The 25,841-nt window shown below is 44.0% G+C and overlaps 1 protein-coding gene across 1 annotated transcript in view; it reads left to right on the forward strand.

Moving 5' to 3' along the window:
* The window catches only part of LOC112254430 (succinate--CoA ligase [GDP-forming] subunit beta, mitochondrial), a 127,360-nt gene that overhangs the window by 65,637 nt on the left and 35,882 nt on the right, over window positions 1–25,841 (forward strand). The window contains exons 3-9 of the mRNA XM_024427011.2: window positions 132–231; window positions 1,523–1,613; window positions 3,374–3,526; window positions 3,979–4,068; window positions 5,920–6,016; window positions 7,396–7,557; window positions 8,793–8,935. Of these exons, the coding sequence (XP_024282779.1) occupies window positions 132–231; window positions 1,523–1,613; window positions 3,374–3,526; window positions 3,979–4,068; window positions 5,920–6,016; window positions 7,396–7,557; window positions 8,793–8,935 (836 nt within the window). The remainder of the gene's footprint in view (window positions 1–131; window positions 232–1,522; window positions 1,614–3,373; window positions 3,527–3,978; window positions 4,069–5,919; window positions 6,017–7,395; window positions 7,558–8,792; window positions 8,936–25,841) is intronic.

The following is a 25,841-nucleotide window of genomic DNA, read 5'->3' on the forward strand; positions in this document are numbered from 1 at the left end:
CATCTGACTCAGAGACGGGGGGGATGTGTACTGGGCATCTGTGGTGATGTACTGATTGGAGAGGTCTAACGCTCCTGGTTCTCTATCCTGCTATCTATCCTGCTGACGGTGCCCTTCTCTCCTCTTTTCAGGTGCCAAGGAGATAGTCCTGAAGGCCCAGATTCTGGCTGGGGGACGAGGGAAGGGCGTGTTCGACAGTGGCCTTAAAGGTGGAGTGCACTTAACTAAAGAGTGAGTACCCCACAGGAGGTTGGGGAAACATTAATTGGGGAGGACAGGCTCGTGGTAATGGCTGGAGCCGAATAACTGGAATGGTATCAAATACATCAAACACATGGTCTCCCTCAGCAGCCTCCACTGGAGTACCCCCAACAACTTCCACCTACACTCACTTGGGTGTGTGGACAATTCAGAGTGTTTCTGTTTTGTTTTCTCGGTATCTACTGCTTCAGAGAGATGTCCTCCTGTAGTCATAGTTTTTACAAGATCCCTCCTAGATGCAATGTTGCGTTCACTGTGCTGCAGTTACCTAATACGCCAAGTTTGATAGTGTAGGGCAGGGTTTCCCAAATGTCCCAGTCAGTTTTTTGCCCTAGCACTACACAGCTGACTCAAATAATAAAATCATCATCAAGCTTCTATTTAAAAAAATAAAATAATAATCAGCTGTGTAGTATTAGGGCAAAAATCTAAATGGGGACCCTTGCGGTCCCCAGCACCGAGTTTGGGAAACACTGGTTTAGGGACAACTGCCCCCATTTAAACTTTGAAATAGTAAATGTATCATTGGGAAATTGTACTGTGCACGCATCACTGAACTCTACTGTGGTAGGTTACTGGAATTGTGCTCTTCTGTTGGAGCACAAACATATTGTTCTCCTGGCTCGCACATTGTTACAAAATCCTTATCACATAATCTGGCCAGTTGCTAGAGATGTTCTTGATGCTAAAATGACAAATATAACAAAGGTAGCAGCCATGTTAAGGACTGAACTGTGAATTACGACAAATGGCTACCAAGTGTGTCATTGTCACCCTACTTCGGTATTTGGGATAGCCGGAAACTTTTCTACGTGAGCCATCTGAAGTTGAGCCTCCCCAGACAGTGATGTTAGCGCACCCGCTCGACTACCATCTATCAAAGCAGAGCACAACCTCCGGCTTCATTTGTATTCTATAACCAGAGAGCAAAGCGAGAGCTCGAATGAGACGCGCACACTGCCTTTAAAGAGGAGCTGAAATCAGGAGAGCCGTATTCAAAGATATGTGTAGACATATTGAAGATTCTCCTATAACAGTGCTTTGTCAGAACACGTTACAGTCATGTTACAAATGTGCTGAACCATGTCTTTGTTGAAATGAAAACGGCTCGCAGGAGCTGCAAATAACTACTCTGTCTATTCTCTGCCACGGTGATAGTCCTCTATTTTTGAAAGATGTTTGTCCTTGTTTAGTCTTGATTCAAATATCTATTAATGGAGTGGTTGTAATTGGGCCAATCCTGTCTCTTCTTTGACTTTAGCCCCTCGGTGGTGGGTGAGCTGGCCAATAGGATGCTAGGTTATAGCCTGACCACCAAGCAGACTCCAAAGGAGGGAGTGAAAGTAAAAACGGTGAGTCACAGCTGGATGTAAAAGGTCATTCTGTTTTTTTCCGTTTTTTTTCCCGGTTTATTTCAATTCAGTAATACAGTTCCATGAAATAAATGACTGCACAAAGCATCGGGGAAATAACACATTAGTCTATATATTCTGTTGTTCCCCTAGTTCTGGGGATAGGTCTCTAGTGGAGACATGCCATTTGAAGCCGATGTCATTTGTTGTGTTTTTGTGCTATTTGCTGTCATGGTTCATTGCAACAAATAATGCATGCAAGTCAGGGCCTCTCCGAGACCAAAGTGTTAGTCACGTAAACAACCATTTCCAAGTGTCACTAACAAGCAGGAATATAATTTTCCTCACTCACACTCTGCAGCCACTCCAAAAACACACATTTGCAGGTAATGAAGCCTTCCTGTCTTGCAGCTTGTGTTTCTCCTCACTCCTTCTTTCTCTTTCCCTTTCTAGTGAAATATGGCCTAGAGCTCCCCATTAACGCTTGCTTTCATTCCTGCCAGCCAGGAACGCACCTCGCTCTGCTCCTGCCCCTGCTGCAAAGTTTAGGAGAAGTATCAAATGAGTGACACATTTGCCATTTTTTTGTAGAAAGTGCTGGCGGGGGTGGAAGTTCACTACAACAACACCCGGGCTGAGGGGAAAGTAGGGAAAGAGAAAAATGTCAACACAAATCCTAACTGCAGAAGCATTGTTGTGAGATGTAATTTCATATTGAAAAATGTGCTGCATTATCTATCCATGGCACGTCAGTTGACTGACATAACACAATACCTGATAGTTTTATTTTATAAACTAAGCACAGAAAATGGATTTCTTGCAAAAGTGTATCATGATAAATCCTCCCAGGGGGACCTATGGTATGATACGCAGGCATGTGTCATGTGTTACACATTGAAACAGGTACACACAAGATTCATTTCAGAAAAATGAAGAGATTCACAAACATGGGAGATATGATGCTATCTGGCTGTAGTCACAGGCCTCCCTCAAAGCCTGTTTCGGATTAGATTAGGCATGGGATCAAAGTAATAAAGTAGCCCGAGAGAGCTGCAGTGATTGAACAGGATCCAGGCCTTAGTATGCGCCCTCTTAACAGGCTGTAATTCTGTTGTCAGGCTGTTTCTCTGAATGAGAACCAGGGGCGGCTGTCAGCTTGCCCTTGTAACACGTCTCTTCACTTCACCGTACTGCAGCCAGCCTCTCCAGACATGACACAGAGCATGGTTCTACTGCCAGTACGGACCAGGGCTGGGGAGAGGGGGAGAAAGCCCTAGAAGACAGAGGAGAGAGTAGCAGAGAGTAGCAGAGGGAGAGAGGGGCACAGAAAGGCAGTGAGATTGAGAGAAAGACCGGGAGAGGGGGGTAGTGGTGTGGAAAAGGTAGATCAAGACGTTAATCTGGGAGAGGGAGAGAAAGAGGGCTGCACTGCCCCTGTTTGCATGGGACATGGAGAACGAGCGTCGTCAATAAGTCCAAATTAACACGGTCCAGTTAGACTGCAGGAAACTGATAACAAACAACCAACTTATCTCTATCCCTCTGTCTTTCCATGAATCTCTCTCTATTTTCTCTTTCTTCTTTTGCCATCTCCCAGCGCGTTGCTTCATTTTCACTAGAGCGTAGAAGTAGAACCCCCAGTTTCTCTGAGTTGTAATGGTTCAGTGTCTCTCCATCCCTGTCTGTCTGTGTCTGAGGACAGTCTGTGATGGGAAGGCAGTAGCCTGACTCTGTAGACCGACTCTCTCCCTACTGACCAGGTGATGGTGGCTGAAGCCCTGGACATCACCAGGGAAACCTACTTTGCCATCCTGATGGACCGGGCCTGCAACGGGCCTGTCATGGTGGGCAGTCCTCAGGGTGGGATGGACATAGAGGAGGTGGCCGACAAAACCCCAGAGCTCATATTTAAGGTACAGTTCTGTGAGCTCTGAAGCAGCATATGTTACAAATGATTACAGATGTGAACATGGAACCTCTCACCTTTCACTGGCGGTGTTATCTCGCCTCTCTCCCTCCCCTGATTGGTACAATAAATCCCTTGATCCCTTCTCCATGTGAGAATCTCATCTCTACAAGTGCCTGATAATTATAATGCCATCGTTACAGTATCAGGTTTCCTTTCCTCACATCTGGCAGGTTGCCACCACTTAATTGCAGCTTCCGTAATTTAATATGAATATCCACTTTTTGTCATATTACCATGCAGTGTTTTTGAGTCTCCATTCTCTCTCTGTTTTTCTCTTGCTCTTCCTCTTGCTCTCTCGGTCTCTCACTTGCTTTTTCTCTCTCTCTCTCTCGGTCTCTCTCTGACCCGCTCTGTCCCTCTTTCTTTCTCATTCTCTTCCTCTCTCTGCTACCACAGGAAGTCATAGATATATTCGAGGGGGTGCGAGACGACCAGGCGGTCCGCATGGCAGCTAATTTGGGTTTCAAAGGACCTCTGGAGAGACAGGTGATGGGCCCGGCGAAGCTCTCTGAGCCACAGTGCAGAGAAGCAGAATAGTGTACACACACTGAAGACCCACAGTACACAACTCAAGAGCTGTTGAAACTGGATAGGACACTGCCAGTCTACTGGGCTCTCTGCTGGTTTATAGAAGTCCATACGTCCTTATACAACAGACAAAGCTTTATAGGTTCACCATTATAGCGCATAACAAAAATGAAGTCACTGAAGTACATGACATTTTTTGGAGTCCTCTCGAAATGATGAACAGACATTGCTGCTGTAGCCAGTCCTGGCCAGTATAAACTCCACCATTCACATGTGGTATTAAAAGTTATTATCTGCTTCATTTTAGAGCCAATTGTCTTGTAGCATTATATTGCTAATTTGTATTCCTATCCGTGGGCAGAGCAGCATAAAGGATTGGATTAGTTCAATGTTACAATGGGGAAAACGTATAAATCAACTTAATGAACGTTTTATTTCAAATGAAATGAACATACACAGTTGTCTGAGAGGTACACCCTGTGTAATACCAGCCTGTTTTGGTATTGAATGGCCATTGATTTTAACAGGAAAATGATTCGCTAAGTGTCTGGCTTGTCAGTTTAGTTCTGAAACGACTCACTTCTAAAACGCAGGTGTGGAATGGAACCTTCTTTGAAGTAACTTTGCTTCTCTGAAAACTTTGAGATTACAAAGTGTGTGTGTGTGCGTGTTTGCAGATGTGGGTCTGTGAGTGTGTGGCAGAGAGTAGTGCTTACATCATTTTCTGTCAGGCTTTTTTTCGTAATCAAAAGAGCAGCTCGGTGCCAGGGACAGACAGAGACATCCGCTGAACGCTGTATTCTTTAAAAGAGGATTTATTACAATGACAGTCACTCCAATAGCAATACTGCGCCTGTTAGGATAATGTGGCACAAAAGACGCATTGTAATCTCACTCATAGCTAATACATTAATATGCCACACAATGGCTGTATTATAGTGGTTTAATTACTGTTTATTAGGGTATATAGGTGAAAGCTATGATCCCTTATTGATGTCACTCAGTGCAAATGAAGGTGAGGAGACAGGTTAAAGAAGGATTTTTAAGCCTTAAGACAATTGAGACATGGATTGTGTATGTGTGTACCATTCAGAGGGTGAATGGGAAAGACAAAAGATTGAAGTGCCTTTGAGCGGGGTATGGTAGTAGGTGCCAGGCGCAACAGTTTGAGTGTGTCAAGAACTGCAGAGCTGCTGGGCTTTTCACGCCCACCAGTTTCCTGTGTATATCAAGAATAGTCCACCACCCAAAGGACATCCAGTCAACTTGCCCAGCTGTGGGAATCATTGTCAACATGGGCCAGCATCCCTGTGGAATGCTTTTGACAACTTGTAGAGTCCATGCCCTGACAAATGGAGGCTATTCTGAGGGCAAAAGGGGGCCCAACTTCATATCAGGAAGTTGTTCCTAATGTTTTGTCCGCTGTGTAGCCTATATTTTGTACAGTACGAGCTAAAGGCTTACTGAGTAATGTTAGTTAGAAAATAGTAGGTTGTCAGAAACTCCTGAGAAAGGTGGTATTTTTTTATTTTATTTTTCAACACCTGCACACACATACATGTGCGCACACGCACAAAAACACACACACACACACACACATACATGTGCGCACACGCACAAAAACACACACACACACACACACACATACATGTGCGCACACGCACAAAAACACACGCACACACACATGCTCTGTGTGTATAAGGGGATTTGCCATGTTTTATTTAGAGTGTGTGGTGCTGAGTGGCCCTGGCTGGCCTGCTGCTCAGAGGCATCTTGTTGGGTAATAACTGTCCTCTGTGGAACTCACAGGCTGCAGATCAGATTAAGAGGCTCTATGATCTGTTCCTGAAAGTCGACGCCACTCAAGTTGAAGTCAATCCTCTCGGAGAGACTCCCGAAGGACAAGGTACGACTCTTTTTCTCATTCTCTTTTTGGTGTCTACATGTTAGAAGGTCTGTTTATCTGGATCTGTCTCTTGTCCTCGCTCTCTCTCGTACATCATGGGAGTGTCCTTGGTGGGATTTTAGGTAGATATTTGAGCATATCCATCACTAATTACCTCTTGAGGAACAATCATACAGATAAACTCATTGTTATGAAACAAGATCTTGTTATAGGTCTGGTTCATCAAAGAAAATACAGTTTTGTAGCCTAGTCTAATCACTGCTTATGAATATTGATGAGAGGTCTGTTATTTTGTTGTGTACAACCAAGCTGTACTGAGAGGTGCAACTCTGCCATCCAACAAGCAAGGCAGAAACTTGTGTTTTCTGTTCTCCCATTGAAAGTAGATCAACTTGTTATTTAATTTGTACATATACGACAAGGGAAGATAATGAACTACCGAGCATGTCTTTTCAGTAGAGTTTAAACAGCACGCCACATGGTACTGAAGAACATCACTGCAGGCAGAATAGTTACGGCATGTTTTTTCCCCCCACTTTAGTCTCTTACTTTGACTTGCATTTCAGCGTAACTGAACCCTCATCACCAAAGGGACGGTAAGACTAAATGACTGTTAAACTCTGAAAATGAATGTAATTGTACTACAGTTGGTCACATACAGCAGCTCCAGGAGACAGCCAACACTCCACTTAGCTGCAATAGAAGTGACTTCCCATACATTTTTGTTCTGCCTAGTTGTGTGTGTGTGTGTGTGTGTGTGTGTGTGTGTGTCATGTTACGTTACCTTTATTACGCTTGGGAGCTTCAGCCCAGGTAGTATGTCACAGAGACGAGCCATTACATAGTGAATTTACAGTTGGTTCCATGGGGATCCCGTGTACCACTTGTCATTTGTCCTCCAGGCTGTTATAGAGTATTGATAGATGAAGGCTCCAATCACCCCTGTGTAAATGGTTGTGGTATGTAGTGGGCCTTACAAAGTACAAATCCATAAGGAGCAGACCTCAGCATTTCAGCCCTGCAGTAAATACTTTGCCTGCAGGTAACATTCAACTCGCAGTTTCTTTGAACTGCACCTTGTGAAGTGTAAAAGTATTGTCCATTATGCATAATATATTCCCCCTTTGAGGCACTGTCGATGCATAAACATGAGCTGCACCATTACAAATACTGAATTAATTAAGTCTAATAGGGTGAGATCACTTGCCACATTTTATTTAACATATTTCATTGAGTTTATAAATTATTACATTTCCATTTCACTTCCTCCTTTTATTCCCTCTACATCTCTTTCCTTTTCTACTTTGTCTATTTCCTTCTTCCTCTCTTTATTATTCTGTCCCTCTTCTCTTCATATCTCTCTCTCTCGCTTCTTTCAGTGGTGTGCTTTGATGCCAAGATCAATTTTGACGATAACGCAGAGTTCCGTCAGAAAGCCGTCTTTGCCCTGGACGACATGTCAGAGAGCGATCCCACCGAGACGGAGGCAGCCAAATGGGACCTCAAGTACATCGGCTTGGATGGAAACATCGCCTGCTTTGGTGAGTTCTGATTATGGCTGTCCACGCACATGCATGTTCTATTAATTCAGCCATGGGTAACTGCCAACTGGAATAGAGTTGTTATTTTCCTTATCAGATAATTGAAGGCTGGGAGACGACGTTCAAACTTTGTCAAACTACAGTAAAGCCGACTGGGCTCCTCTCCAGTCCAAATTGACAACCAGCTTTCTAACGACTCCAGAAGGAGGCTGCCATAACCAATGCTTTCTAATTAGCCATAATCCGCCCAAAAAGTCTCCAGTGAGCTGGATTGTTAGTCTTCTCATTATGGTCCTCCCCTGTCATAAATCAAAGCTTTACAGTGTAATTCTGGGCTGCTGGGGAGTCTCTTCTGGCTGCCCTGAAGCCTCATAAACATTGTGGCAGTAAGAGCACAGGTTAGTGGCTCTTTCCCCTGCGCAGCCTCTCCTGCAGAACAACAGCTCAGAGCTGATGGGCTCCTTTAAAAGCTTTGTAACCCACCAAAGTGACAGCTGTTAAAGCCAGTTTCCTTTTATTGAGACTTCTGTCAGGGCACTTGCCAGGACGTAGGCTCAGTGCCGCTAAACCAAATGAGGTAAGACATTTGTAGAGAAGCGTGTTGGCTTTGGCAGGAAGTGACTGAATCGCTTGGCTCCCTTGCAGCAAAGCACCAAGAAGCCCAGAGGATAGGGATGCGCTCACTAGGCTGCCTGATAATACGGCACAACACTAGTGCCACAGAAATTTGTTTAATCAATGCTCGCTTTCTGAAGTCAAGAGCATTGCCGTAATCACATTTCCCTCCACTTTTCAACTTCTTCAAGTGTTAAATATCCCAATTATAAGTTTTAACAGTACCTCTTAAAGATTTAAATCCTCAAAGAATGTTGTTATTCCCTCTTCATTAGATAATTTATTCATTGATTTCACAGTGAGCCCTTTCATGTTTGTGTTGTTTTAATGCTGGTGTTAGGTCATGTTTAATTGAATTAAATCCCAACTACTTGTCACTGTTTTCTCTCAAGGGTTTTCGTTTCAATTCTCATCTTCATTTGGACTCTAATGGGGGGAAATCTAACTTCATCAGAGAATCGGCAAGAAACCATTATCAGCATTCCAGAATCATAATTTGTCATCAAAATTGTGATGAGCACAGTAACTATTTTTTTAGAGGCCCTTCTCTGTTTTCTGAGACCAGTAACAGTTCTCAACTTTCTCTGTGGTTTAGTTTCACCTTTGATCTGTCATTACAGTGAATGGGGCTGGTCTGGCTATGGCCACGTGTGATATCATCGACCTCCATGGAGGGAAGCCGGCCAACTTCCTGGACCTAGGAGGAGGGGTGAAGGAGAAGCAGGTGTACGAGGCATTCAAACTGCTCACTGCTGACCCGAAGGTAGGAGCCCACTTTATCCAACACCACAGGGTGTGTGAGTGTGCTGTGGAGAGGAGTTGTACCACTTAAAGATAGAGAACAAAGCTGATTCACTATGCTATAGTAGCTAGTTCCATGTCAAACTGTCAGTTGGTCTCAAAGAGCCAACACACTGTTCCAACCACCTGTTGAATTCCCTATTTAACCAACCCAGCTGCTCAACACTTTATCCTAGCGATTCTGTAAGTATTTGTTGCTGCTACTTTGTGTGACTGTTTAACCAGGAGTCATGTTAAAGCTTCTCTTTAAGGCCTTGTCTGGTCGGTTAGGCACCAGTCCACCTCCTAACAAAGACACAACAGTTTAGTGGGTTTGGCACTGACAGCTATGTTTCTCCCAGAGATGGGGTATTAGAGATCTCCTAATTATAATGCCATGGTTTTATTGACAGTTTTGTAATGAATTACAGCCCCGCAGCCACAATAAAGCCAGCCTTTTAATGGCTTGTCCCTGCCGTCACAGTCTTCTCCCAATGCACAACGCAAACTCGTTACTGTACTTTCCTGGTGCAATTAAAGGTCCAGAACCTCAGAGGAGAGGATGTGGCAGCTTGGCTCTCTTTACGACAGTTGAATACTAAATGTTCAGATTGCCAATAACTCAGCAGCGAACAGTTGGAGGCTGGTAACAATGCCGCAGTGCTAGTTTGTTGACACTCATCAGAGCACTAATTCCCTGTTTGCTTTCACTTCAAATTATGTCTATTTGACAATGGTTGGTGTCTGCGTATGTGTCATAGAACAGTGTTAAATACTGGTTCCTTCTATCCACTGTTGAACAGGCCAGTTTACCACACATTTCTGATACATCAAAGATGAAGGACATTGAGAACAAAGGACATAGAGTCATGATGTGGAATGTTCTATGCACAAATATGACATGATACTCATTGCAATACACAAGTCACTCGAATGCCATTCCTTTGCTTCACTTCAGTTTCATGTAGTCACTTTAATAGTTGACCAGAGTCATAATCGAATTTTGTAAAGAAAAGAGAGAAAAAGGAAACAGTAACACAACAGGAATAAAATATGCAAGAATAAGCTGTTATTCCAGTACCAGATCAATGTGCAAGGTATTTGAGGTAGATATGTATATAAAGGCAGGGCTAAGTGACTCGGCATCAGGATATATTATAATAAAGAGTAAAGAACACCATAGCAGCAGCATATGAGTGCGTTTATGTATGTGTTCGTATGCATGTGCATGTCGCGTGTGTGCATATGTAGTGTATGTGAATGTGTTGGTTTTGTTTGAGTGTCAGTGTAGTGTGTGTGTGTGTGTGTGTGTATACAGTCATGGCCAAAAGTTTGAGAATGACACAAATATACATTTCCACAAAGTTTGCTGCTTCAGTGTCTTTAGATATTTATGTCAGATGTCACTATGGAATACTGAAGTATAATTACAAGCATTTCATACGTGTTAAAGGCTTTTATTAAGTTGATGCAAAGAGTCAATATTTGCGGTGTTGACCCTTCTTTTTCAAGACCTCTGCAATCCGCCCTGGCAGGCTGTCAATTAACTTCTGGGCCACATCCTGGCTGATGGCAGCCCATTCTCGCATAATCAATGCTTGGAGTTTGTCAGAAATTGTGGGGTTTTGTTTGTCCACCCGCATCTTGAGGATTGACCACAAGTTCTCAATGGAATTGAGGTCTGGGGAGTTTCCTGGCCATGGACCCAAAATATCTATGTTTTGTTCCCTGAGCCACTTAGTTGTTACTTTTGCCTTATGGTAAGGTGCTCCATCATGCTGGAAAAGGCATTGTTCGTCACCAAACTGTTCCTGGATGGTTGGGAGAAGTTGCTCTCGGAGGATGTGTTGATACCATTTTTTAAAATGTATTGCTATATTCTTAGGCAACATTGTGAGTGAGCCCACTCCCTTGTCTGAGAAGCAACCCCACACATGAATGGTCTCAGGATGCTTTACTGTTGGCATGACACAGGACTGATGGTATGACACAGGACTGATGGTATGCTCCCCTTGTCTTCTCCGGACAAGCTTTTTTCCCGATGCCCAAACAATCGGAAAGGGGATTCATCAGAGAAAATGACTTTACCCCAGTCCTCAGCAGTCCAATCCCTGGACCTTTTTCAGAATATCAGTCTGTCCCTGATGTTTTTCCTGGAGAGAAGAGGCTTCTTTGTTGCCCTTCTTGACATCAGGCCATTCTCCAAAAATCTTTTCCTCACTGTGCGTGCAGGTGCACTCACACTTGCCTGCTACCATTCCTGAGCAAGCTCTGTACTGTTGGTTCTCCGATCCCGCAGCTGAATCAACTTTAGGAGATGGTCCTGGCGCTTGCTGGACTTTCTTGGGCACCCTGAAGCCTTCTTCACAACAATTGAACCGCTCTCCTTGAAGTTCTTGATGATATGATAAAAGGTTGATTTAGGTGCAATCTTACTGGCAGCAATATCCTTGCCTGTGAAGCCCTTTTTGTGCAAAGCAATGATGACGGCACGTGTTTCCTTGCAGGTAACCATGTTTGGCAGAGGAAGAACAATGATTCTAAGCACCACCCTCCTTTTGAAGCTTCCAGTCTGTTATTCGAACTCAATCAGCATGACAGAGTGATCTCCAGCCTTGTCCTCGTCAACACTCACACCTGTGTTAACAAGAGAATCACTGACATGATGTCAGCTGGTCCTATTGTGGCAGGGATGAAATGCAGTGGAAATGTTTTTTGGCAATTCAGTTCATTTGGATGGCAAAGAGGGACTTTGCTCTCCCCTCTTTCTCCTGTAGTCCACGATCATCTCCTTGGTCTTACTGAGGTTGAGGGAGAAGCTGTTGTCCTGGAACCACACTGCCAAGTCTCTGACCTACCTGTAGGCTGTATAATCGCTGTCGGTGATCAGGTTTACCACTGTCGTGTCCTCTGCCAACTTGATGATGGTTTTGGAGTCATGCGTGGCAATGCAGTCATGGGTGAACAGGGAGTACAGGAGGGGACTAAGCACCCAACCCTGATGGGCCCCCATGTTGTTGCCTACCCTTGCCACCTAGGGCCGCCCCGTCAGGAAGTCCAGGATCCAGTTAGAGGGAGGTGTTCAGTCCCAGGGTCCCCAGTTTGGTGATGAGCTTGGAGGGGACTATGGTGTTGAACGCTGAGCTGTAGTCCCCCTCTTGTTCAGGTGGGAGAGGGCAGTGTGGAGTGGAATAAAGATTGTGTCATCTGTGGATCTGTTGGGGCGGTATGCGAATTGGAGTGGTTGAGGGTGTCTGGGATGATGGTGTTGATGTGAGCCAATGACCAGCCATGTCATGCGTATCTATAGGCTATATCAGAGATAAGCCTATATCAGTTTCTTCTTTTTTAGTCGGAGACTTGAGGGCACGAATCACTCACACACACACACACACACACACACGTACCAGAGATGAATTTTAACAAGGTGCTAGTGAAACTCTGCCACTGACGATGTATTGTCCCAGTCAAATGTCCACAGTGTATATATTATTTTTTGTCCTGCATGAAATCATCAAGGTGTCCTGAAAACAGAATAAAATAAGAGAGAAAGTAGAGGTTTAAGTGTTTCTCAGTCCTCTGAGGCAGTGTGATCAAATTCATACATTATGATGTCAAACGAGGTCATAATAGAGATGAATTTGTGGGGGAAACCTAGCCAGCTTTTAAAGACAGCATTAGACTTCAGTTATTCCTGCATAGGAAGTAGTCTTCTCTTTATCCTGGCTTCAATTCGAAGCCCAAACCCTAGAGTAAAGGCAGTAGCTACCGGTTCCTCCTCCAGCAATGTAGAGGCGAGACAGACACAGGCCCTCCCTTATGGGGGGGAGATGAGAGCGGATTGACATTAAACCTCCGTGTACCGCCATTTGCATTTCATACTGGGATTTGGAGACTCATCAGATCTGTGGAGGGAATGTTAATTATTAGATTCTTGGCATGATGAAAATCCTCATTTACATTTTTCTTTTAATATATTCCTTACACTAAAGATGTTCTGTGTCTCGGTTCCATTTAGGCCTAGGCTGTGAACAACTTGAGCCAGAGTAAGAATCAATAGCTGGAAATGCCAAAGATACACACTTGTTAAATGTTGAAATGTGTCCAACTGAATAAGGTACTTGAAAGTGTTTCAAGGGTTTGTCATGACAAATACTTAATATTCATGCTTACAATTGAATTTCTTATGTTTTATTTGCTTTGGCATGGAACATGTTGACTTGTTTCAACCTTATGAAATGTTAATCCGTGTTTGAAGACGAGTCAGCAGTGGAATGTTTATTTTGCCATATTCAATACTCAACTCAAAAGCCTTGTGCTTCACCCCCCAACAGTTTCCACCTTGAGGTTTGGTGTAATGTGAGATGCCTAACAATGACATAAAACTCTAGCTGTATACTCATTTTCACTAGTGCATCAGTATTATACATTTACTGCAGCCAACTACAGTTTGTATCCAGGGAAGCTGATATTCTGCCTAAGTTAGTACATTCTAACCTCGTTAGCACAGCCTTATTTTAGCTGCTAGGTTCTTCATAGCCACTAGCAATTAATATGGTTATGTATAGTATAGCTGGTGTCAATTGATACGTTGTGGCTATCAATGACTATCAAAAAGGTAACATTTAAACACCATTAGCAAGGAGGATCATTTAGTAATAAATACCAGGTAAAATTAAGCATAACCTGGCTCGTTCTCTCATCTGGGAGATGGCAAACACTGGATAGCGTGTCCGTCCACTGCTCTCTCGCTCCCTCACTCTCTGCTCTCTCTTTTCTCTCTCTGTCAGCTCTCTTTCCGCTTTGATCTCTTCAGCTCGTTCTATTCCAACTAGAAGATTCATTTGGGAGTGTATAGCTTCAGCTAGAACGGACAGGTCCTGGGATTGGATATGATTTAAATCTTGTTTGTTTTTTTTCATGTTTTTTCTCAGTTGGAGTATAGCATTGATTTGGTCAATTAGAAAGAGGGACCATATAGAATAGGGAATATGACAAATGTACAGGATGAGGGAAGAGGTTAGAGAAAAAGAAGGATGAAGAAAATGAAAAGAAAAATGAAGACTTTGAATGTAATATCTAAAGTAAGTGTTGGTGTGTATAGTATGTGGGCAAAGCCTATTCATTTCATTGGACATGCAGTCTCTTCTGTTCAATGGTGTTTCAATTCTGTCCTCTGGCGCCTTACGTCCCTGCTAGAATAACTAGCCCCACTCTTTCACAGGCATATAAAGAACTGCTTACTTTGACAGAATAGTTGTAGTATTGAGTTCCCCCCCCCCCCACATTACCTGTAGGCAGTGACCAAATACCCACAGCCAAATTTCCTCTTTATTACACTCCCTCCTGCTCAGTCCTGATAGGAAATAGCAGATTAATGTTTTGTCCTGTGCACTGTATTTCCTAGGTGGTGGTGAATTATGTCCCCTATAAGACGGTGCTGTGCTCCTAGGCTGTGTGTGACGGCAGGGAGTGACTGGGTAATTGTCACCTGTGGGTGTTTTCACAGCTTTGTGTGTGTGTGTGTGTGTGTGTGCCAGTAACAAGATGTAAAGGGAACGGACACAGCTAGGTTCTCTGATCCACCTTGAATGTATTGGTACATTAGCATTTAGCCCATTCAGTTGACCAGCTCCAAGGCAGAGAGGGAAGGAAAGAGATGGTGTGTCAAATCTTCTTTTTCACATACTTCATAAAGAACGGGTGTACGCTAACATTGAAATGCTTACTTAGGAGCCCTTCCCAACCATGCAGAGAGAAAAATAGAAAAATAATAGAGAGAATATTTGACTAGGTCACCAACCTTGGGTGTTAATCACATTGTTGATTAGGCATGCTGAAGGTGTGTACTCGCTCATATTCACCCTTGGCCTCCCTACTGGGTTGTGTGCGTTTCTATGTGTGCACAAACGTGTGTGTGTGTGTGTGTTGTATCTGCTCTGGAGGTGTGTACTCACTCAGATCATCCAGCTTCACTTGTGCCTCCCCTCCAGCCCAAGCATTTGTTAGTGTTTGTGATGCACTTTGTGCGTGGGTGTTTGTATACCAAGGTGTTCACTCACTCAGACCTTTTGTGTTCCTTGCGGCAGTGTGTGGTAGGTGTGTGTGGTAGGTGTGTGTGTGCTTCTCTCAATGTTAGTTAGTTTCTGCTTTGCTTCACCTGTTTCATTTCAGTTATTATTAGTGAGCTGGACAGTCAATAAACGGTATAAATATAGCGCCATTAGCATTTTTGCATTTTTACAGTTTCAATTTGGTTTTAGTCATTTTTAGTCCCACATTTTTGGGGGGGACACCACTGATCTAAACAGTAAGGTATTTTCCTTCAACATATACACGTTCTGGCTGTAGCCTGCTGAGCGTGTCTACTGTACACGGTCACCTAACCCCTTTGTTGGCTAGTTGTGCCATCTTTGTCATGGTGTACCTCATGGAGAAGAGGTCCTGGCCCGTTTCCCGTCACATTTCCACTCCAAATCGCCCCATTACACCAAGAGTATTCTTGAAAGGTATTGTTGTCCACCTACTGCAGATATACCCAGTGTATGGCAGCTCTCTCCTCCCCCAGCCTTTGATCTGCTAAATCCTGTTAAGGCAGCATTGTGAGGAGCTCTGAGGAGCGGGCCCAACCACTCCACTCTGGATCAGCCACTCACTCTCTGGTCCTCTCTGTGCATATGGAGATGTCTTGGGCCTGCGTCGAATGTCAGAGCGCCTGCTTGGACATGGTGTGAGGCTGTCAAAGACTAGGAGACGGGGCTCATTGTTGGCCCTCTTTAAGAGCCCCACTCTGCAACGTGAGGCCACAGTTTTAGAGGCTCAGGGAATGACTCCTATTCGTGTCCTTGGATCTGTTTCATCTACACCTCTCAGACAGGCTAAGGCAATCATGCACCGTACAAATACAGACTAACACACACATGCCTACCCCTCCAGGGACTTGCACAATCAGCCATCATTGAGTTGGTTGTGACGTCAGAGATCTGGGTTTGCTGTGGAAAAATGGTCTGTCGGCCTGCAGGCTAGGCCTCCGGGAACAGCCAGTCCCCTGTGTCGTAAAGACAAGCAATGATAAGCCAGAGAGAAAGCCCAGAAACAGGCTCCCACTCCATAATAGAGTTCATTCCCTCTGCGTAGAGCATTAAGCCTGGCATTACAGACGGCAGGCTATAGGGAGCCATCACCTGAGACCAGTGCTGTGGGACCAGTAAACATTGGACTGGGGCGATAAGGAGGGAACATTGGAATGACGAGCAGGTCATGCCATCAAGAGCACCTTTTGCTAATAGTGGTAATGGCTCTCTGTGTATGTGTAGTGAGATCTGAATGGTGAGATTGCTTTTCTATGGTGGCGCAGAGCACATATTGAGATTTGAATCGAGTGGTGCTGGTGAGTAGAATAGGGGGCATTATTTCAGTAATGTATAGCTAGATCTAACCATTGGTTTGGAGGGATACTTAGGGATTTTGTTAAGTTCCCCAGAGTCAGATGAACTCGTGGATACCATTTGTAAGTCTGCATCCAGAACGAAGGAAATTAGTGGTATTTTGAAAGATACTGCTAACTATTGTTCGGGTAATGACTGGAAGTCTATGGTATCTACTAGCGTCCTAGTAGTGAAATAGACTTCCAGACATTGTGCTAACACAAGTTAGCAACTTTCTTCGAACTGAACTACATGTTTCAAGCAGACCACTATAGTCCTTGTGCCCAAGAACACGAAGGCAACCTGCCTAAATGACTACAGACCCGTAGCACTCACGTTCGTAGCCATGAAGTGCTTTGAAAGGCTGGTAATGGCTCACATCATTATCCCAGAAACCCTATACCCAGTCCAATTTGCATACCACCCAAACAGATCAACAGATGATGCAATCTCTATTGCACTCCACCCTGCCCTTTCCCACCTGGACAAAAGGAACACCTACGTGAGAATGCTATTTATTGACTACAGCTCAGCGTTCAACCCCATAGTACCCTCAAAGCTCATCACGAAGCTAAGGATCCTAGGACTAAACACCTCCCTCTGCAACTGGATCCTGGACTACCTGACGGGCCACCCCCAGGTAATGAAGGTAGGTAGCAACACATCTGCCACGCTGATCCTCAACACTGGAGGGGGTGTGTGCACAGTCCGGTACCGGAGTGCCAAGTCAAGGACAAAAAAGGCTTCTCAACAGTTTTTACCCCCAAGCCATAAGACTCCTAATCAAATAGCTTCCCGGACGATTTGCATTGTGTGCCCCTCCCAACTCTTATTTTACGCTGCTGCTACTTTCTGTTTATCATATATACATAGTCACTTTAACTATACATTCATGTACATACTACCTCATTTGGCCCGACCAACCAGTGCTCCCGCACATTGGCTAACCGGGTTATCTGCATTGTCCCGCCACTCACCACCCGCCAACCCCTCTTTTACGCTACTCTTTTTACTGTTTTTATTCCCTTACTTACCTATTGTTCACCTTATACCTTTAATGTGCTGTTGGTTAGAACCTGTCTGTAAGCATTTCACTAAGGTCTGTTGTATTCGGCACGTGACAAATAAACTTTGATTTGATTTGGTTACAATTAAATGATTAGAACCATACAGCACTGTGAGTTATCGGGGTCTCTTAATAGAAGCGTAATGTAAATTCTAAGCGTAATGTAAATGCTAATATCTCAGTGGAAACTCAGGAAATGCTAACAGCCTCAGTATAACGGCTGATCATGGACTAGCAGCAGACCCCGTCAGACCTCAGCTGCCTGCTCAGTGCATCATGCCAAGGCCTCCTCAACCAACTATACTGTAGCTGACGATTTGCTATATTGTAGCTGTTCCACCTCACTGCTTATAAGATCATAGCTGAATGTAGGCTGTTTCTACTTGGTTTCAGGTCCTTTGCTCACAGAGTACTGGGACTGGGCCAGGCATTGACGTACAGAATGGGATGTAAATGGTAGGAGGAGAAGTCGAGGCTCTGGAGCTCTTGTCTAAAGCCTCTGAGTTGTGATGTGTGGCTACGGAGCTGCAGTTCAAAGAAACAATATGACGCTACAGGCGAACTGGATGCGCAGTGTGATGTTTGAACTCAATGTCAAAACGTTGGAGTTTTCCTCTTTTTCACACTCTGAAAACCATATAGCAATCCTCCATACACTGAAGATATCTGGACTTTGGGAAATTGGAAACACTTCAGTTTTGCCAATTCACTTTGTTACTTTAGTCTAATTGGTTGGAGTAGAGTGCGTTGTTTTTATGAGTTGTAGCCTACTCCATGCATGAAGCTCCAGTCAAGAAGTTGTTTTATTTCGATTTTCATTTTAGCGAACAATGTTTTTTTGTTTGTTTTGTTTGAACGAACCCATGGCAATACTGAGCTGAATTGCATAATTAACCAACTGTGAATGACAGACGGGTTTATTAACACTAAGTGAATATTACTTCTCTTGACACATTGTTTTTATCCTTGAGGATGTTTAGAGAGAAATGCCTCAGTAGTACATTCAGTACATGATAATGATACCTCCTAATTTCAGGACCAAATGTACTGCTTGTCGCTGTTTGGATCATTAGTTGCTGTGTCATAACCTGCAGATTGGAATAACAGTTGGCTATTTTTTTGTTAATGTAGCATTGCAATGTTCTTATTTTAGTTGTTGGGATGCTACTGCTGAAATGACACACTCCGATAATTGTGTATTGCCTTCATTTGTTTGTCCTAATTGTCTCTGTTTACCTCAGTCAGTGATCTCATTATGTGAGCCCTCTAACCTTCCAGCTGCCGGCTGTAATTGTGTTGCTTATCGAAATAAATCAAATGTAACTCAGACTGGCTGCCAAACTAAATACCATTATCTCTTAGATCTATGTTCCACTTAGGCACTTTCATATGGATTAGCCTAGGTATCCTGATGCGGTTCTCTGGTGTAATTGTGAAGAAACCAAAATACAATTTGCTTCACAAGAGTTATAAATAACTGCTTTGGAATGTCCTTTACACACACACACACACACACACACACACACAGCGTGTTTGCTTGTTATCCCACAGTACCTAGTACTTTGGATGAATGTTAAAAACAAGAAGTTAGGCTAAATTGCAATAAGATCTCAATCTCCTCTAAATTGCACCTGCGGTCGATATGTGAATGGCCCTGAGAAGAAGCACTCCCTCAGAGTGCCATTCAGCTGGGATGATCGCCTTTCATCTGGCCTGGCATGTTTTACCCATCTCATCACTTCTGCTTTAAAGAGGTCCTATCGATGTCCGGAATACTTCACTCACTTAATAATGAGCTTCTTTACACTCCTGTTCTCTCTTACTGTTTACCAGCTCCTCAGTCACTTCTTGCCCCTACACACACACACACACACACACACACACACACACACACACACACACACACACACACACACACACACACACACACACACACCTAGTCAGACAAACACACATACACACCAGTGGAGGCTCCTCAGAGAAGGAAGGGGAGGACCATTTTAAACATTAAGAAAGGTTATCATTTTTTAGATAAAATACTATACTATACTAAATACAGTGCCTTGCGAAAGTATTCGGCCCTCTTGAACTTTGCGACCTTTTGCCACATTTCAGGCTTCAAACATAAAGATATAAAACTGTATTTTTTTGTGAAGAATCAACAACAAGTGGGACACAATCATGAAGTGGAACGACATTTATTGGATATTTCAAACTTTTTTAACAAATCAAAAACTGAAAAATTGGGTGTGCAAAATTATTCAGCCCCCTTAAGTTAATACTTTGTAGCGCCACCTTTTGCTGCGATTACAGCTGTAAGTCGCTTGGGGTATGTCTCTATCAGTTTTGCACATCGAGAGACTGACATTTTTTCCCATTCCTCCTTGCAAAACAGCTCGAGCTCAGTGAGGTTGGATGGAGAGCATTTGTGAACAGCAGTTTTCAGTTCTTTCCACAGATTCTCGATTGGATTCAGGTCTGGACTTTGACTTGGCCATTCTAACACCTGGATATGTTTATTTTTGAACCATTCCATTGTAGATTTTGCTTTATGTTTTGGATCATTGTCTTGTTGGAAGACAAATCTCTGTCCCAGTCTCAGGTCTTTTGCAGACTCCATCAGGTTTTCTTCCAGAATGGTCCTGTATTTGGCTCCATCCATCTTCCCTGTCCCTGCTGAAGAAAAGCAGGCCCAAACCATGATGCTGCCACCACCATGTTTGACAGTGGGGATGGTGTGTTCAGGGTGATGAGCTGTGTTGCTTTTACGCCAAACATAACGTTTTGCATTGTTGCCAAAAAGTTCAATTTTGGTTTCATCTGACCAGAGCACCTTCTTCCACATGTTTGGTGTGTCTCCCAGGTGGCTTGTGGCAAACTTTAAACTACACTTTTATGGATATCTTTAAGAAATGGCTTTCTTCTTGCCACTCTTCCATAAAGGCCAGATTTGTGCAATATACGACTGATTGTTGTCCATGGACAGAGTCTCCCACCTCAGCTGTAGATCTCTGCAGTTCATCCAGAGTGATCATGGGCCTCTTGGCTGCATCTCTGATCAGTCTTCTCCTTGTATGAGCTGAAAGTTTAGAGGGACGGCCAGGTCTTGGTAGATTTGCAGTGGTCTGATACTCCTTCCATTTCAATATTATCGCTTGCACAGTGCTCCTTGGGATGTTTAAAGCTTGGGAAATCTTTTTGTATCCAAATCCGGCTTTAAACTTCTTCACAACAGTATCTCGGACCTGCCTGGTGTGTTCCTTGTTCTTCATGATGCTCTCTGCGCTTTTAACGGACCTCTGAGACTATCACAGTGCAGGTGCATTTATACGGAGTCTTGATTACACACAGGTGGATTGTATTTATCATCATTAGTCATTTAGGTCAACATTGGATCATTCAGAGATCCTCACTGAACTTCTGGAGAGAGTTTGATGCACTGAAAGTAACGGGTCTGAATAATTTTGCACGCCCAATTTTTCAGTTTTTGATTTGTTAAAAAAAAGTTTGAAATATCCAATAAATGTCGTTCCACTTCATGATTGTGTCCCACTTGTTGTTGATTCTTCACAAAAAATACAGTTTTATATCTTTATATTTGAAGCCTGAAATGTGGCAAAAGGTCGCAAAGTTCAAGGGGGCCGAATACTTTCGCAAGGCACTGTATATTCACGTCACCAAATGATTTATTTAAACACTGTTTTGCAATGAAGGTCTACAGTAGTCTCAACAGCACTCTCTGGGGTAGCACCATGGTGTAGCCGGAAGACCGGTAGCTTCCGTCCTCCACTGGCTACATTGACTTCAATACAAAACCTAGAAGGATCATGGTTCTCACCCCCTTCCAGACTTACACAGTAAGTCAACAAAGTGTCAGAAAATGAATGTAGTACTGATAGCATAAGCTACAGCTAGCTAGCACTGCAGTGCATAAAATGTGGAGAGTAGTTGACTCCGAGAGAGAGAAAGAATAGTTGAACAGTTTTTAACAAATAATGTATTCCAAAATGAAGCAGAAGCAACAAGAGGGAGAGCTAGCTGCTTTTTTCCCATTTTTGTTTTCTCACTTTCACTTACTTAGCTAGCAAATGCAGGAAGCTAGTTTAGCCTACTCAAACAACCGTCTCAAACAGAAAGGGATGCTATGTTAGCTAGTATGGCCATCACACACTGGAACTCCTCCAAGTCAAAGTAAGCTTTTGGTTTTATAAAGGTACTGCCACCGGGGCCTGCCATTGTAGCTGCTAAACTGCTTGCTGCTGACTACACTACTGGGTGAGTTTAGGGTGTTTACTAGCGCGTTAGTTCTAGTAGTTATGTTGACTATGGCGTTAGCTAATATGGTGACAACGATGTAGGCTGTGTGTAGCAGTTAGCGTGATCATAGAGCAGCTGTTGTGTTGTGCAATGAAGTCCACAATCAAAGGGAAAAGGTGAGAGGAGGAGAGCGCGTAGATGCCAGAAGGAATTGTACAACAAGCAAAGTGATCGTGCTGATTTGTATGTGGCTGCTATGAAAGTGATCTGTGTTTGCAGATGATCAGGGGTGTACTCATTCCGCTAAATCTGTTGAAAAACTATTCTTAAACAGAAGCAAACGGAACGAAATCCTCCATGAAGGGGGAGTAATCCTCCATGGAGCAAATGATGTGTGTGATTAATCTGATCTCCAGTTGATGAGCCTGATATGAGCTCCATGGTCTGGCAACCACCATAGCGCTGTAGGACACATTTTATATTCAAGACACCTGTCAATAGCATGTCTAATGGCTATGTATGTCTTGGTATATATTGTTAATATATTCACCTTGTATTAACACCACCCCTTTCCGCCCCATGTTGACTAGACCATTCCTCCCCCTTCTCCCATGGCCCTGTCTGATTCAACAGTCTCCTGTCTGCCATTCCTCATCTGAGATAAATCAATATGTGATCTGGGATTGGACCTGGGCTAATTTGAGCCCTTCTCTCACTCTTAATGCTGCAGGAAGCGTTTTGTCATTTCAAAGGTAGGCCCCAGATGGTGCAAGGTAGTAGCGTTAGAAAGGCCTTCAAATGCCATAGGGGCACATAGTCTGATTTAGTGACCTTCTAGAAGTCAAGCAGTGCTCCTTTAATAGGAAAATGCTGGACTGCTCCATTTTTCTCATGTTCTACAGCACCTCCTACCACATGATAGTATTAAAGATGGAGAACCGTTCTCAGTCACTGACTGTGTTTGTTAGTCAGCAACAGGAGGGAGATTTTTTTTCTCCCTCTTTCGCATGTTTTGGAGAAATGGAACACAATAGTTCATTTTCACTTATGAGGCACACTGCCTGAGGACCCAGTCTCACTCCAAAGGGAAATGTACCCAGAGCACTCTGACAACTCAGTTCCACCCCCCACTGATCATGAATATGGCATGAGAACCGTGGCCCTGTTTCTTCCTGACATCCTCATGGTTACATATTACAGTAACCCAGGGCGACGCCCCTCATTATGACCCTGGCGTGGCGTGTCCAGCAACGAGCTGCCTCCCCCTCGCTACACCGCTCAATTTAACAGATGATGCTTCCCTCCATCCCGGACAGGCGTCTATCTCTCCATCTGTCTGTCCGAGGCGTGAGCGAGCGTCACAGGGGTGTCCTGTGTGTTCCGAAAAATTGAGCTGATGGTGTAGCTGAGGCCACACTCATTTCACGCATCTTGGCTTTGATGTAAGCCTACATGCACGCTGCTGTAGGCTCATCTGAGGCCAGGCCACCCAAACACTGAGACAGATGATAGGATCAGGCCTGCTTTATGAGCCGTGCTCTACAGTGCAGTGCAGCAGCACGTCCTCTTGTCCTCTGTCACTGGCTGACGCTGTATGTAAACATGGAGCAGTCTAAAGATGCTGATGCCAAAGCGGTCAGGGATAACATCATGTTGATAGGTCGTTTTTTAATTGCTGTGAGAAAGATGATTTAAAGCAGTTTTAAATGTTACACTAATCATTATAACAGACTTAATTCTGGCTCTAAAGCCTAGAGAAATGACAGTGGTTGTCGATGAGGAGCAATTGGTGTATGCTGTGTGTCATTAGCCTTGATATGACTCATCCCAAGTCACACAATACACAAGAGACGAATGTCGACTCCGGTAATTAAATGATCAGGCTTCCCTTTATTTGAGCGATGGAGGGGAACACGGATGCTAATTTACCCGACAGTCTAGGCTACAGCAGGAAATTCATTTAGTGTGTGCGTGTAGTGCTATACTTGTGAGGACCAGAAGTCCACACAAGAATAGTACACCAAGGACAATTCAGATAACTGGGGACATTTTGCTGGTCCTCACTTGTACAAAGCCTGTTCTTAGGTGTAAGGGTTACATTAATGGCTAAAATCAGGGTTGGGTTAGGGAAAATAGGATTTTGAATGGGAATCAATTGTTGGTCCCCAAAAAAGTCCTCAACTATACATTGGTAACACCCCTCTGTGTGTGTGTGTGTAAGGGTGTGCGTTTCTCTGTTATTAACAGTTGATATTCTCAGTAGCCTGTGTATTCAAATCAAAAATCACATTTTTTTGGTCACATACACATGGTTAGCAGATGTTATTGCGAGTGTAGCGAAATGCTTCTAGATCTGACAGTGCAGCAGTAGCTAACAGGTAATATCTAACAATTCCACAACAACCTAATACACACAATCTAGTAAAGGAATGACATGAGAATATATAAGTATAAAATATATGGATGAGCAGTGACAGAGCAGCTAAGATGCAATAGATAGTAAAGAATAGATATTGAAGGATATAGTATACATTATATACAGATGTGATGAGTCATGTGAGATATGTAAACATTTTTAAAGTGGCATTATTAAAGTGACTAGTGTTCTATTTATTCAAGTCTGTAGGCAGCTGCCTCTGTGCTAGTGGTGGCTGTTTAACAGTCTGATAGCTTTGAGAGAGAAGCTGTTTTTCAATCTCTCTGTCCCAGCTTTGATGCACCTGTACTGACCTCGCCTTCTGGATGGAAGTGGGGTGAACAGGTAGTGGCTCGGGTGTTTATTGTCCTTGATTATCTTTTTTGCCTTTCTGTGACATCGGGTGTTGTAGGTGTCCTGGAGGTAGTTTGCCCCCGGTGATGTGTTGTGCAGACCGCACCACCCTCTGGTGAGCCTTGTGGTTGTGGGCGGTGCAGTTGCCGATACAGCCCGACAAGATGTTCTCAATTGGGCACCTGTAAAAGTTAGTGATGGTTTTCTTCAGCCTCCTGAGGTTGAAGAGGCGCTGTTGCGACCTCTTCACCACACTGTCTGTGTGGGTGGACCATTTCAGTTTGTTGGTGATGTGTACACCGGAGAAATAAACTTTCCACCTTCTCCACTACTGTCCTCTTGATGTGGATAGGGGTGTGCTCCCTTTGCTGTTTCCTGAGGTCCACGATCATCTCTTTTGCTAACATTGGGTGAAATGTTATTTTCCTTGCACCACACTCCGAGGGCCCTCGCCTGCTCCCTGTAGGCTGTCTCGTTGTTGGAGGTGTGCATGGCCACGCAGTCATGGGTGAACAGGGAGTACAGGAGTGGGCTGAGAACGCACCCTTGTGAAGCCCCAGTGTTAAGGATCAGTGGAGAGGGGATGTTGTTTCCTACCTTCACCACCTGGAGTCGGCCCATCAGGAAGTCCAGGACCCAGTTGCACAGGGGGGGGGTCAAAACACAGGGTCTCAAGCTTAATAATGAGTTTGGATGGTACTATGATGTTGAATGCTGAGCTGTAGTCAATGAACAGCATTCTTACATAGGTATTCCTCTTGTCCAGATGGAATAGGACAGTGTGATAGCGATTGCATTGTCGGTGGACCTATTGGGGCAGTAAGCAAATTGAAGTGGTCCTAGGGTGACAGGTAGGGTGGAGGTGATATTATCCTTTACTCTTCTCTCAAAGCAATTCATGATAACAGAAGTGACTGCTACGGGGCGATAGTCATTTAGTTCAGTTACCTTCGCTTTCTTGGGAACAGGAACGATGGTGGCCATCTTAAAGCATGTGGGGACAGCAGACTGGGATAGAGATTGAATATTTCCGTAAACACACCAACCAGCTGGTCTGTGCATACTCTGAGGACGCAGCTAGGGATGGCATCTGAGCCGGCAGCCTTGTGAGGGTTAACACGTTTAAATGTTTTACTCACGTCGGCCACGGAGAAAGAGAGCCCACAGACTTTGGTAGCGGGCTGCGTCGGTGGCACTGTATTGTCCTCAAAGCGGGCAAAGAAGTTGTTTAATTTGTATGGGAGCAAGACGTCGGTGTCTGTGACGGGGCTGGTTTTCTTTTTGTAATCCGTGATTGTCTGTAGACCCTGCCACATCTCGTGTTTGAGCCGTTGAGTTGCGACTCTACTTTGTCTCTATACTGACACTT

The sequence above is a fragment of the Oncorhynchus tshawytscha genome, linkage group LG07 (assembly GCF_018296145.1).
Source record: "Oncorhynchus tshawytscha isolate Ot180627B linkage group LG07, Otsh_v2.0, whole genome shotgun sequence".
In the NCBI taxonomy this organism is placed as follows: domain Eukaryota; kingdom Metazoa; phylum Chordata; class Actinopteri; order Salmoniformes; family Salmonidae; genus Oncorhynchus; species Oncorhynchus tshawytscha.